This window comes from Haematobia irritans, chromosome 4 (genome assembly GCF_050003625.1).
Source record: "Haematobia irritans isolate KBUSLIRL chromosome 4, ASM5000362v1, whole genome shotgun sequence".
Lineage (NCBI taxonomy): Eukaryota > Metazoa > Arthropoda > Insecta > Diptera > Muscidae > Haematobia > Haematobia irritans.
In genome coordinates, this window is record NC_134400.1 from 207,851,380 (window position 1) to 207,866,955 (window position 15,576).

Here is a 15,576-nt window from a genome sequence, read left to right on the forward strand (position 1 = left end):
CCTGAACGTACGTCCACAAAAGTTAGAGTTGTTTTTAATGCTTCAAAAAAGACTTCGACTGGGATTTCTTTAAATGACATACTGCATACTGGGCCAATACTTCAGAATGATTTAATGAATGTGGTACTTCGATGGCGTTTCTACAAATATGTGTTTAATGGCGACATCCAAAAGATGTACCGCCAAATTTATGTACATCCTGAAGATAGACAATATCAAAGAATTCTCTTTCGAAAGTCGCAATCTGAGACAATTAGTGACTACTGTTTAAAAACTGTAACGTTTGGAGTAAACTGTGCTCCTTACTTAGCAATCCGAACTCTACGACAATTAAGTGAGAACGGAAAATCAACGCATCCTACTGCGGCATCCATTTTGCAACATCAGATTTACGTGGATGATGTTCTGTCAGGTGGCAATTCGGTTGCTGAAGCAAGATACTATTTATTACAACTTACTGATTTGCTTGACTCAGCTGGATTCCCATTAAAAAAACTTACTGCAAACCATCCGGATATTCTGCAAGGCGTACCCCCCGAGGATCTTCTAAATGAAGATTTTTTGAAACTGGAAGACACTAGCGAGACGAAAACATTAGGCATTCGTTGGAACGCGATGTCCGATACTTTTTATTATACCGTCTCCAACATTCCTACTTCCTGTACTCTTTTGACAAAACGGAAAATTTTATCAATTGTCGCAAAAATATTTGATCCTGCTGGATGGTTGGCACCCATCATTATTGTAGCGAAGGATATTTTACAACAGTTGTGGATCGATGGAACTAATTGGGATGAGGAAGTCAAACCACATGCGATGGAAAAGTGGAAGCATTTTATTTCTAATTTTTCTGATATTGAATCTATTAAGATTCCTCGATGGATCAACTATTCCCCTGATAAGCGAGTTGAAATACATGGATTTTGCGATGCGTCTGAGAAAGCATATTGTGCCTGTATCTACATATGCACTGTTTCTTCAGAGAATATTAGAACCTCACAATTGTTGGTATCAAAATGTAAAGTAGCACCACTTAAGACTGTTAGTTTACCAAGATTAGAGTTATGTGGGGCTACACTGTTATCAAAGCTACTGAAATCTGTTTGTCAAAATTTGAGTTTCACTATTACTGACATTTTTCTGTGGTCCGATTCTACAATCACTTTGGCGTGGCTCGATAAACCACCATATCATTGGAAGACTTTTGTTGCTAACAAAATATCTGAAATATTGGACAACATTGGAAATGTTACTTGGAGACATGTTCCAACCAATGATAATCCTGCAGACATTGGTTCTCGAGGATGCACAGCTTCTGAACTTAACTCGAATAAACTGTGGTGGCATGGACCAAAATGGTTGTTAAAATCAGCAGAATTTTGGCCCAAACAAAATTACTTTTGCGAGCCTGAACTTGAAAGAAAAGTAACTAATTTTCTAACTGAAACTCAAACTGAGGATCTTTTAGATCGATTCTCATCTTTTAGTCGGGCACTACGTGTTCTTTGCTATGTATACCGTTTTGTAAGGAATTGTAGAAAACAAACGGTCAATTTTACTAATACTGACTATATTACTAAAGATGAAATTTTACTGACTAAGTTTAATCTGATTCGTTTGGCCCAACGGACTCATTACCGATCTGAATATGAAGCTCTTAAAAACAACCGTGCTATTGGCACAAAAAGCAAACTGTTAACGTTAAACCCTGTTCTTGATGACCAAAAACTATTACGGGTGAATGGCCGATTGGCCAGTTCTGACATCAGCTACAATGAAAGGCATCCTGTTATATTACCTGAAAAATCACGATTCTGTAAACTGTTTATTGAATTTACTCACAAGATGTTGTTGCATTCAGAACACAAAATTATGTTACGTGCAATTCGTCAAGAATTTTATGTCATTCGCTTGAAAAGTGCAATACGTTACTGTATAAGAAATTGTCGCACATGCACTGTATACAAGCATCGTGTTCGCACTCAAATAATGTCTTCACTGCCACTTGAGAGGTGTACATTTTCCTTACCCTTTACTAACACTGGTGTAGATTTTGCTGGACCATTTGAGTTGAAAACTTCCAGACTTAGAAATGCTAAACTGCAAAAGGGTTATGCTGCAATATTTGTGTGTCTCTCTACCCGAGCTGTACATTTAGAGGCATGTTCCGAACTTACAACTGAAGCTTTCTTGTCTACTTTTAACCGATTTGTGGGAAGAAGAGGGTTACCTAACAGAATGTTCTCTGACAATGGCACTAACTTTGTAGGAGCGAGTAGGGCATTGACCATAGAGTATAAGGCATTCCAGAAAACGGTGAATAGATCGATTGCTGATAAGTATAATTTACACGGATTTTCATGGCATTTCATTCCGCCTCACGCCCCACATATGGGGGGACTATGGGAGGCGGCTGTAAAGAGCATGAAGTCTCATTTAAGGAAAGTTGCTGCTAACATTAAATTTACGTTTGAGGAATTTTCCACACTTCTTGTTAGGATTGAAAGCATTTTGAACTCTAGGCCAATTTCACCTATCAATGAAGATCCAAACGAATTAATCCCATTAACCCCTGGTCATTTACTGAGAGGAGCAGCTTTAACAGCTGTTCCTGAAGAATATTCCGACAATCTTACATTGCTGAACCGATGGCAACGGTTAAAAACTTTGCAAATTCATTTCGCTAAACGCTGGAAGAATGAGTACATTTGTGAACTCCAAAGGAGATACAAATGGAAGACGACCCAACAAAATCTTAAAGTAGACGACTTTGTTGTGGTCAAGGAAGACAACCTCCCCCCTAATGAATGGTGTTTGGGTAGAGTACTGAAGGTCTTCAAGGGGCAAGATTCTAACGTACGTGTAGCTGAGATCCGCACCCAAAATGGGTTGATAATTCGCCCAATAGCTAAACTTTGTGTTATTCCTACTGCTAAACATTAATTTCCACAACCGTTCACAACTTAACAACATTTTACGCTTACAGCCAAGTATCCAACGTTCCAAAGTGCCGCATCTGCCACCAAAGGCATGCGTTAAAGGACTGTGGGAAATTTCACCAAATGGACGTTCGTGAGCGAAGAGAGGAAGTTAAAGTAAAAGGGTTTTGCTTTAAATGCCTTTGTTCAAGTCATACACGTGATTGGTGCCGCTCACGAAAAACTTGTCTCGTCTGCAACCAAAATCACCACACCATGCTCCACACTGACACCACATCCAACTCTAACCGGAATATTACCAAAATCATCCGGCACAAGCCCGTGAAACCTCAGCATTCGTCATCAGGACATCACACCACAAGCAATTCTCGACGTAAATCCCAAGGCCACAATCAACGGAACTACATACATGAGCGATTAAGTCCCCGATCAAAAACTCATGTATTTTTGCCTACTGCATTAGCTCGAGTGTTAGCCCAAAATGGTACAGGCAGTGTTCGGATGATGATGAATTCGGCCGGAAAGCAGACAATTATACTGAGATCGATGGTAGACCGATTAAATATCCGTACGACCAAAAAGGGCCAGTCCGAATTCTGCACGCTATGCCTTCAATCATATCATGATGAAACCGTAAAGGTGCAAATTATTGGACTCGTCAAATCCCATTTTAACATGGCTCTGCCGGAAGCAACAACTGAAAAAAAACTACAGTCCATATACAACCATTTAGGTACTTTGGCTGATCCCCACTTCTATAAGCCATCGAATATCGAGGTTGCCATTGGAAACGACCAACTATCAAAATTACTCTTTGCTGGATTAATTCAAACTTCGTCCTCCATGCCAATAGCGCAAAGTACGATCTTCGGTTGGATCATATCCGGAGCCTGTACATACTAAGTTGCATTGCTGCAAGAGGGGCGGCATGTTGAACTCTGTTCAACAGTAATTTTTATCGTATAACAATTATTGAATTGATTAATTGAATCTATGAATTGCTAAAATGAATTACACCTAGATAGTTAAGTTCATATCTGCTTATTTATTGATATAGTGGTAACCCTAGCAGCTTTCTCTTTCACACAGGGAAAGTTTTCACTCAAATTATTTTCAAATATTTGTCCTTTTCTAAATTACCTTGTACTAATTAATTATGTCTGCCTAATGAATTTTCAATACTTCACTTGTGTTTTGTCAGTCAAACTGGTAAGCAGCCGCCATCCACAATAAACCTAAATTTTATAACGTTTATACTGAAACTGCCTCTTTTTATTTACTTTCTGTTTTTTCATACTGACTTACGATTCTGGGAGATTATTAAACTATACAGTCCATTCCAGTCTAAGCCGTCTCGGAATTGTACACTAACAACCATGCAAAAATTTGTCAACATCGGCCCATAATTGTATATAGCCCCCTTATAAACCGATCCCCAGATTTGATCTCCGGAGCCTCTTGGAGGAGCAAAATTTATCCGATCCGGTTGAAATATGGTACGTGGTGTTAGTATATGGTCTCTAACAGCCATGCAAGAATTGGTCTATATCGGTCCATAATTATATATAGCCCCCATATAAATCGATCCCCAGATTTGTCCTCCGGAGCCTCTTGGAGGAGAAAAATTCATCCGATCCGGTTGAAATTTGCAACGTGGTGTTAGTTTAAGGCCGCTTATAACCATGCCAAATTGGTCCGTATCGGTCTATAGTTATATATAGCCGATCCCCAATCTACCCTAATCTACCAAAATTTTATTTTTATAGAAAACATTGTCAAAATGTTATTTCTATAGAAAATTTTGTCAAAATTTTATTTCTATAGAAAATGTTTTCCAAATTTTATTTCTATAGAAAATTTTTTTCAAACTTTACTTCTATAGAAAATGTTTATTTCTATAGAAACTTTAAACTTAATTATATATGTATTTAATCGGCCTTTTTATACCCTCCACCATAGGATGGGGGTATATTAACTTTGTCATTCCGTTTGTAACACATCGAAATATTGCTCTAAGACCCCATAAAGTATATATATTCTGGGTCGTGGTGAAATTCTGAGTCGATCTAAGCATGTCCGTCCGTCCGTCCGTCTGTCCGTCTGTCCGGCTGTCCGTCCGTCTGTGGAAATCACGCTAACTTCCGAACGAAACTAGCTATCGACTTGAAACTTGGCACAAGTAGTTGTTATTGATGTAGGTCGGATGGTATTGAAAATGGGCCATATCGGCCCACGTTTACGTATAGCCCCCATATAAACCGATCCCCAAATTTGGCTTGCGGAGCCTTCCGGAGCAGCAAAATTCATCCGATCCGGTTGAAATTTGGTACGTGGTCTAAGTATACGGTCTCTAACAACCATGCAAAAATTGGTCCATATCGGTCCATAATTATATATAGCCCCCATATAAACCGATCCCCAGATTTGACCTCCGGAGCCTCTTGGAGGGGCAAAATTCATCCGATCCGGTTGAAATTTGGTAACTGATGTTAGTATACGGTCTCTAACAACCGTGAAAAATTGGTCCATATCAGTCCATAAATATATATAGCTCCCATATAAACCGATCCCCAGATTTGACCTCCGGAGCCTCTTGGAGGAGCAAACTTCATCCTACCCGATTGAAATTTGGTACGTGGTGTTAGTATATGGTCTCTAACAACCATGCAAAAACTGGTCCATATCGGTCCATAATTATATATAGCTCCCATATAAACCGATCCCCAGATTTGACCTCCGGAGCCTCTTGGAGGGGCAAAATTCATCCGATCCGTTTGAAATTGGGTACCTGATGTTAGTATACGGTCTCTAACAAGCATGCAAAAATTGGTCCATATCGGTCCATTATTATATATAGCTCCCATATAAACCGATCCCCAGATTTGAACTCTGGAGCCTCTTGGATGAGCAAAATTCATCCGATCCAATTGAAATTTAGTACGTGGTGTTAGTATATGGTCTCTAACAACCATGCAAAAATTGGTCCATATCGGTCCATAATTATATATAGCTCCCACGTTTACGTATAAACCGATCCCCAAATTTGGCTTGCGGAGCCTTCCGGAGCAGCAAAATTCATCCGATCCGGTTGAAATTTGGTAAGTGGTCTAAGTATACGGTCTCTAACAACCATGCAAAAATTGGTCCATATCGGTCCATAATTATATATAGCCCCCATATAAACCGATCCCCAGATTTGACCTCCGGAGCCTCTTGGAGGAGCAAAAGTCATCCGATGCGGTTGAAATTTGGTACATTTCATTAGTATATGGCCTCTAACAGCCATGTAAAAATTGTCAAATTTTATTACTATAGAAAGTTTTGTCAAAATTTCATTTCTATAGAAAGTTTTGTAAAAAGTTTCTTTCTATAGCAATGTTTGTCAACATTTTATTTCCATAGAAAATTTTGTCAAAATTTTATTTCTATAGAAAATTTTGTAAAAAATTTATTTCTGTAGAAAATTTTGTCAACATTTTATTTCTATAGACAATTTTGTCAACATTTTATTTCTATAGAACATTTTGTCAACATTTTATTTCTATAGAAAATTTTGTCAACATTTTATTTCAATAGAAAATTTTGTCAAAATTTTATTGCTATAGAAAATTTTGTCAACATTTTACTTCCATAGAAAATTTTGTCAACATTTTATTTCTATAGAAAATTTTGTCAAGTTTTTATTTCTATAGAAAATTTTGTCAAAATTTTATTTCTATAGAAAATTTAGTCAAACTGAATTATATACGTATTTAATCGGCCTTTTTTTTTGTTTAATATATACCCCTTATGGACTAACTTACAATTTAGAAGACAGTGTTAAAAAGTTTTACGATACCTTGCCATCGGCAAGTGTTATCGCAACCCAAGTAATTCGATTGTGGATGACAGCCTTTAGTAGAAGTTCCTACGCAATCCATGGTGGAGGGTACATAAGATTCGGCCTGGCCGAACTTACGGCCGTATATACTTGTTAAGTTTAATATATACCACGTATGGACTATGTGGTATATATTACGGTGTTAGGAAGTTTTAAGATACCTTGTCATCGGCAAGTGTTACCGCAATCCAAGTAATTCGATTGTGGATGACAGTCTTCAGTACAAGTTTCTACGCAATCCATGGTGGATAGTACATAAGTTTCTGCCTGGCCGAACTTACGGCCGTATATACTTGTTTTTGTTACATATATTCCAGATATGTTCGGAAGATTCCGAAAAAAATTTCAACATTACATTGTAGTATATTAAATTTTGAACTGTAAAATGTGTCTCATTAAAGACCTAAAGTCAGAAAAGATTAGTGTTTGATATAAACGAAATGGACTGTGTTATTTTTTCAAAAATAACTTTTTTTATTTAAAAAATTAAAAATTTTGTAACAAACGAATTTTGTGGTGATAAAAGTTTAAAATTTTCGAAGCAATTCAAAAAACTCTAACAAAAGAAAAACGTTTTCGGTACACGTTTTCCAAACGTTTTTTTTTTCTTTGCGTGTAGTCTAACTTTGAGAGCATTTGTGAACTCTTACACATTTTGGGATTTCAATGCCTTAGGCTAAGCTTATTGTGTATGTGTTTTGCATCAGTTCTCGCGATAAGTTTTCGATCATATCTGGTCTTCAAAATTGACTTCATTTCTGGTGTTATTATTAGAAGTTCTTGAAAGTCGGTTCTTCTCGGCTTTAAAAAATCGGTCTCTTTTTCTAAAACCTGTTGACTGTTTTAGAAAATTCAATATTTTTAATTCAAATGTACATTGCCCCTATTTTTAAATGTTTTCACATTTGCCTAAATTTTGGATTAAATTGGAAATTTTACAATGTAAATATAAAAATCGAATCATTGGAACCTTAAATTGGTTGTAATACACATCAACCACCCTGTATTGCTACCAACTCACAAAATGTTACCAGATGATTGCCATTACTGTGGTACAGGCTATAGTAAGTTTGTGCATGTGTTTTAACATCGAGAAGGAGCAACGGGAGACCCCTTGTTTAGTACAGGAGAAATTTCTAAAAGAAACTAGCGATATCCGCCTGTCTGTTGTAATCACGCTAAATCCTTCAAGTTTCTTGGAGCTATCTCTCTCAAATTTGGCACAGATTCGTCTTTTGATAGGTCTATATGGTTGGTGTATCCCTAAAAAGTATAGTAAATGTTGACATTTTATCCATTTGTTGGTCGATTCCTTGCATCCATTCTATCAGAGGAGAGAGAGGAGAAGAGCATTAATTAGGGAACAGAATTATTATTATTAGTAATTACTGCAATTTTCTTTACTCTCATATCATTCTCTTATCTTGAAACTTCCGTTATCCCTAATACACACACTCTCATAACAACTCACACATATACACACATTGACTTGTAAACCATAAACGATGCTTGTATATCCTTCATAATATCAAAATCCCTACATGTGTACCTGGTATTATCAAGTTATCCGATTAAGGGCACATGATTTAACATTCACTGGTATAAACTTGAGTAAGAAATAATACACATGAGAGGGGGTTTGGGATTTTGAAATATGAGATGAAACTGTGTGTGGAACAAGAAAAGGTAAAAAGCATTACAGAAAACATAAATAAACGTTTGACAATGACGCCCTGTCAAACAATAATCTGTTGGCCCTATTACCCAAAAGATGCCATAACGATGATTGAAAAATAATTGAGAATTGACAAATGTAGTATGGCACAAAAAAAAAAGAAATAAACAACAACAACTACAGCAACAACAATCAATAAAATACAAATGCTTAATGCCAAATTGATCTGAAATACAAAACCCAACCATCGCCATCAAAAAAAGAAAAATAAATAAATAAGAAAAAATTTAGGATGATGGTGCACAGTAGAAAGATACGGATTTGAAATGGTCAAGATTCCATATAGAAAACTCAATGGGGAAATTGTAAAACTGAACTGACGGAATGTCGGATGGTTCCAACCAAATGACTTCCATCAAAATTTTGAAGAAAATGTTGGATGTTCTCAAGAACCAAACTATAATTATTGCACGGAAAACAAATGATCTACCTCGTGCGAAGATTGAGATATTCATAATACGTTGTTAAATAAGCGACAATTTACTGTTTTTTATACCCACCACCATAGAATGGCGACGGGGGTGTAATAAGTTTGTCATTCCGTTTGTAACACATCGAAATATCGATTTCCGACTATATAAATTATATATATATTCTTGATCAGGGAGAAATTCTAAGACGATATAACGATGTCCGTCTGTCTGTCTGTCTGTTGTAACCACGCTACAGTCTTCAATAATGAAGCAATCGTGCTGAAATTTTGCACAAACTCGTCTCTTGTCTGCAGGAAGGTCAAGTTCGAAGATGGGCTATATCGGTCCAGGTTTTGATATAGTCCCCATATAAACCGACCTCCCGATTTGGGGGTCTTGGGCTTATAGAAATCGTAGTTTTTATCCAATTTGCCTGAAATTTGAAATCTAGAGGTATTTTATGACCATAAAGAGGTGTGCAATGGCGAGTATCGGTCCATGTTTTGGTATAGCCCCCATATAGATCCCGATTTTATTTCTTGGGCTTATAGAAACCGCAGTTTTTATTCAATTTACCTGAAATTGGAAATCTGTAGGTATTGTAGGACCACAAATACGTGTGCCGAAAATTGTGAGTATCGGCCCATGTTTTGGTATAGCCCCCATATAGACCGATCTCCCGATTTTACTTCTTGGGCTTATAGAAACCGCAGTTTTTATTCAATTTGGAAATCTAGAGGTATAGTAGGACCACAAATACGTGTAACAAAAATTGTGAGTATCGGTCCATGTTTTGGTATGGTCCCCATATAAAACGACCTCCCGATTTGGGGCCTTGGGCTTATAGAAACCGTAGTTTTTATCCAATTTGTCTGAAATTGGAAATCTAGAGGTATTGTAGGACCACAAATACGTGTGCCAAAAATTGTGAGTATCGGTCCATATTTTGGTATAGCCCCCATATAGACCGATTTCCCGATTTTATTTCTTGGGCTTCTAGAATCCGAAGTTTTTATCCTATTTGCCTGAAATTGGAAATCTAGAGGTATTTTCGGGTCATAAAGTGGTGTGCGCAAAACGGTGAGTATCGGTCCATATTTCAATATAGCCCCCATAAGAACGATCTCCCGACTTAACTCCTTGGGTTTCTAGAAACTGTAGTTTTTATCTGATTTGCCTGAAATTGTAAATATTCTGATATTTTAGGCCCACAAAAACGTGTATCGGATTAAGTTTTTATCGGTCCATTTAGTAATGCCTCCATATAGACCGACTTCACTTCTTGAGGGTGTAGAAGGCGCACTGATCATGAAAATTGCTTGAAACTCAATGTAAAATTTACTTCTACAGATTTAAGATTTCAAATCAAGACGTTATTTTATAATTTTCTTGCACACTTGCAAGAGATGTTAATGATTCCTCTAAAACTCAAACAAAAATGGTTCTTATAAATCCTTATATATACTTGTTTTTTTTTTCATGTTTAACAATCATTTATGAAATTATTCCTTCTCATAAAAGTAAAAATGAATAAAAAGGAAAGAAAAACAAACAAGTATATGCGGCCGAAAGTTCGACCAAAGCGAATCTTTTATACCACTCCACCATGGCCAGCGTACAAAGCTATCATAGTCTTCCTAAGTTAATCCATTTGGAGTGTATGCTATATAACAACGAGTATCGCCCGAAAGATCAGCCAGGCTGGATTGTATGTACCCTTCACCATGAATGGTGAAATCTACAAAAGACTGGGGTTTTGGTGGTAGTTGTCGATGTCACGTTAGAGTTTTCTGTCTTAACATTGTTTTCTAAATTGTAAAGTCAGATTAAATATCTATATATGCCTCCTTAGTTCTTGATTGGTTTATATAGAGAAGTCTATAAATAATTATGAACCGATATGAATAACAATTTTAAGTTTAGTAAGAGATGATGTTTGTTTATTAACATATGATTTCTTCGGTGGACCACACTGAAAAAAATATTGTCGTGATGTCAAAGATTTCATGTCTTTAAAATACGAATGCAAATTTTGCTTAGCATAGAAGACGCATTTCTCTAGTATAAAGTTTTTTTCCTTTGCCAAAGGTCGATAAACTTTTCACTGAAGTCGTATTGTCCTTATAATTAAGTGATTTGATGTAAAAATGGATATCGTAACATGAAAGAAAAAATGTTTGGGCTAAGGTAAACGTGACTTTAATAATTTAGAAAAAATCTTTAAATTTAATGAAATTGTCTTTAAATTTGTTGTCTTTTTGCATCTTGACTACAAAGCAAAAAGTCGTTCAAATATAGGACATGTTTTTCAATCCTTTATTTTAAAGACGTTTTTTACTTGAAACACATCATAATTTCTACTAGAAATCGAGTATTAATTTGTCGTTAACTTGTTGTTAAAGGACTTTGATAGCATATGAAGAAAAAAAGCTGAAGAAGCGAAAAATTAAAATTTGCTTCCTAGAAGCAAGTACACAACACCCGATTTTAAAAGAGAATTGTGTCTTAAAAGTATCCTTACTTGTATTTTCCGCTTCTTTGGCTCGGAATCAATACCAAATTTTTTAAAGTAAAGACAAAATCTTTGGAACCGGGTATGCTTTTTTTTCAGTGCAATTTCAATAGAACCCATTTTGCTTGAGGGAGAAAATTTCATAAAATTCATCTGAAATCCTTTATGATAAATTTATTGTTTTAAAATATCCATAAGTGATTGGGTTTGTAAATATCCATATCCATGTATGTCATTCCGTGTGTAACACATCGGAATATTGGTATCAGATTCCATAAAGTATAAATATACTGAGTCGATCTAGCGATATCAGTCCGTCCATTCGTCTATTGAAATCATGCTAACTTCCGAACGAAACAAGCTATCCACTTGAAACTTAAGGCAAGTAGTTGCTATTGATGTAGGTCGGATGGTATTGTAAATGGGCCAAATTGGACTACTTTTAGGTATTATATCCGATTCGGTTGAAAGTTGACATGTGACGTTAGTCTTAAAGCCGTTCAGAAATTTGCCCATATCGGTCCATAATTTAATAATTTAACTTCAGTTCAAACTTGGCCATCTACACTGACAAAAAGCATGTCCGATTCCAAAGATTTTGTCTTTACCCTAATAAGTTTGGTATTGATTCCGAGCCAAAGAAGCGGATAATTGAAGTAAAGATATATTATCAAACAATTCTCTTTTAAATTTGCGTTTTGCGTACATGATTTTAGGAAACAAATTTATTTGCTTGTTTAGCTTTTTTCTTCATGAGCTATCAAAGTCATGAAAACAACGTGTTAACGACAACTTTAATTTTAAAATTCAGACTCGACTTCATGTAGTAATTAGGCTGTGTTTCAAATAAAAAAAGTCTTTAAAATAAGGTTTTGAAAAACATGACCTAATTTTCAACAATTTTTGCATTGGAGGAAAGATGCCAAAAGTCAACAAATTTTAAAACTACCCAGCAAAAAAAGCGTCGTCAAAAAAGTATTGAAAATGTTCTTTTTGGACCCGGAAGTGGTGCAAAATTGATGCAGAAGTGATGAATTTAACATGGGTCCTCCATTTCAGCAGCCGTTGCACTGAATTTGCATCACTTCTTTAGGTGTGATCCGAATTCAATGTTTTGGATGTAAATTAAAAATTCTGTGATATTTTGTCAAATAAATAATTTTTATAAGTTTTTATAATTTTTATGGGATTAAAACGTTTGTCGGAAACGTTTGACCGCAACGTTTGAAACAAAAAAGTTAAAATTATCCATCAAAAGTATGAAAAACCCAAGTTATAAAAAATGTAATCAAAATAACTTCCTGGGTAGTTAAAATAAAGAACATCATTGGGAGTACATCTTCTGGAAGAGCTTTTAAAATTGTACCTTTGGAAGAACTTCCAATTTTTTTTTGCTGGGTATTTTATTACTTTTCAAGAATTTTTCTGAATTATTAAGGTCAAGTTTACCTTAGTCAAACAAAATTTCATTTTAGGATACCCAATTTTAAGTCTAATCACTTAACTATGAGAACAAAACGACGTCCGAAAAAAGTTTATCGGCTTTTGGACAAGGAAAAAAAAAACTTTATATCAGAGAAATGCATTTTCTATTCAAAGCAAAATACGCATTCGTATTTAAAACCTTTAGCCTCACGACCCTATTTTTCAATGAAAATGCGAAAATATGTTCATATCGGCTCATAATTATTTAAAGACTCCGCTACATAAAAATATGATGAACTAAATACGCTTATATAGGTATTTTTTCGGCCCTTTTTTATATAACATAGACTAGATATGGGCTAATATGCAATAAAGAAGACCACACACCTAACATTTTTATACCCTCCACCATAGGATGGGGGTATATTAACTTTGTCATTCCGTTTGTAACACATCGAAATATTGCTCTAAGACCCCATAAAGTATATAAAGGGTGATACGGTCAAAATTTGGTCAATATAAACTTGACGTATTTCTTTCAATTTTGCATTTAAAAAACCTAAACACCCCTTATTTTGAAGGTGTGTGTGTAGAATGTTGCTCCTATTTTGATTTTGGAATTCACTTTTCAGTTGTCAAAATGCCGTCCAAGCAAGAAGAGCAGCGTATCAAAATTTTGCTCGTGCATCGCGAAAATCCGAGCTACTCGCACGCAAAGCGGGCAAAATCGCTAAAAGTTGCCAAATCAACCGTTACAAATGTTATTAAAGTGTTTGGGGAACGTTTGTCGACAGCCAGGAAGTCTGGATCGGGGGGAAATCGAAAACCGGAAGCCGCTGAGACGACAAAGAAAGTTGCCGGTAGTTTCAAGCGAAACCCTAACCTCTCTCTCCGAGATGCCGCAAATAAGCTGGGTGTATCGTCTACAACCGTGCATCGAGCCAAAAAAAAGAGCCGGACTATCGATTTACAAGAAGGCAGTGACTCCAAATCGCGATGATAAACAAAATACGACGGCCAAAGCGCGATCCCGGAGGCTGTACACGACGATGCTGACGAAGTTTGACTGCGTGGTAATGGACGACGAAACCTACGTCAAAGCCGACTACAAGCAGCTTCCGGGACAGGAGTTTTATACGGCAAAAGGAAGGGGAAAGGTAGCAGATATTTTCAAGCACATAAAACTGTCAAAGTTCGCAAAGAAATTTCTGGTTTGACAAGCCATCTGTACCTGTGGCTTGAAAAGCAGCATTTTCATAGCTTCCGGGACTGTCAACCAAGAAATTTACGTGCTAAGGACGAGCAGCAGTTCAAGGCAAACTGGCTTTCTGCGCCGATGAAGGTTGACAAGGTGGCTGTACAAAATCTGATGGCAGGTTTCAAGCGTGAGGCCCGGCAATTCGGATTTGGAAAAGCGAAAGCCTAACTGAATGTTTTTCCTGAATTTTATACTAATTGATCTTGAAAAAGAAATTTAAATTGATTTTTTAAATAAACGATTTCACCAAATTTTGACCATATCACCCTTTATATTCTGGGTCGTGGTGACATTCTGAGTCGATCTGAGCATGTCCGTCCGTCCGTCCGTCTGTTGAAATCTCGCTAACTTCCGAACGAAACAAGCTATCGACTTGAAACTTGGCACAAGTAGTTGTTATTGATGTAGGTCGGATGGTATTGAAAATTGGTCCATATCGGTCCATTTTTACGTATAGCCCCCATATAAACGGACCCCCAAATTTGGCTTGCGATTGCTCTAAGAGAAGAAAATTTCATCCGATCCGGCTGAAATTTGGTAAATGGTGTTAGTATATGGTATCTAACAACCATGCAAAAATTGGTCTACATCGGTTCATAATTATATATAGCCCCTATATAAACCGATCCCCAGATTTGACCTCCGGAGCCTCTTAGAGGAGAAAAAGTCATCCGATCCGATTGAAATTTGGTCCGTAGTGTTAGTATATTGTCTCTAACAAACATGCCAAAATTGGCTCATATCGGTCCATAATTATATATAACCCCCATATAAGCCGATCCCCAGATTTGACCTCCGGAGCCTCTTAGAGGAGCAAAATTCATCCGATCCGGTTGAAATTGGGTACGTGGTGTTAGTATATGGTCTCTAACAACCATTCAAGAATTGGTCCATATCGGTCCATAATTATATAGCCCCCATATAAATCGATCCCCAGATTTGTCCTCCGGAGCCTCTTGGAGGAGCAAAATTCATCCGATCCGGTTGAAATTTTCAACGTGGTGTTAGTATAAGGCCGCTAATAACCATGCCAAAATTGGTCCATATCGGTCTATAGTCCTTATCGGTTCATAATCATGGTTGCCACTCCAGCCAAAAATAATCTACCAAAATTTTATTTTTATAGAAAACATTGTCAAAATATAACATTTCTATAGAAAATTTTGTCAAAATTTTATTTCTATGGAAAATTTTGTCAAAATTTTATTTCTATAGAACATTTTGTCAAAACTTTATTTCTATAGAATATTTTGTCAAAATTTTATTTCTATAGAAAATTTTGTCAGAATTTTATTTTTTCAAAATTTCATTTCTATAGAAACTTTAAACTTAATTATATACGTATTTTTATTTCTATAGAAAAATTTTTCCAAATTTTACTTCTATAGGAAATGTTGTCAAAATTTTATTTTTT

The 15,576-nt window shown here is 36.2% G+C and overlaps 1 protein-coding gene across 1 annotated transcript in view; it reads left to right on the plus strand.

Moving 5' to 3' along the window:
- LOC142235964 (uncharacterized) overlaps positions 1-3,076 on the plus strand; it is a 27,570-nt gene extending 24,494 nt beyond the window's left edge. Inside the window, exons 2-3 of the mRNA XM_075307214.1 lie at positions 106-2,856; positions 2,987-3,076. Of these exons, the coding sequence (XP_075163329.1) occupies positions 106-2,856; positions 2,987-3,076 (2,841 nt within the window). The remainder of the gene's footprint in view (positions 1-105; positions 2,857-2,986) is intronic.
- The last annotated feature ends 12,500 nt before the right edge of the window (positions 3,077-15,576 follow it).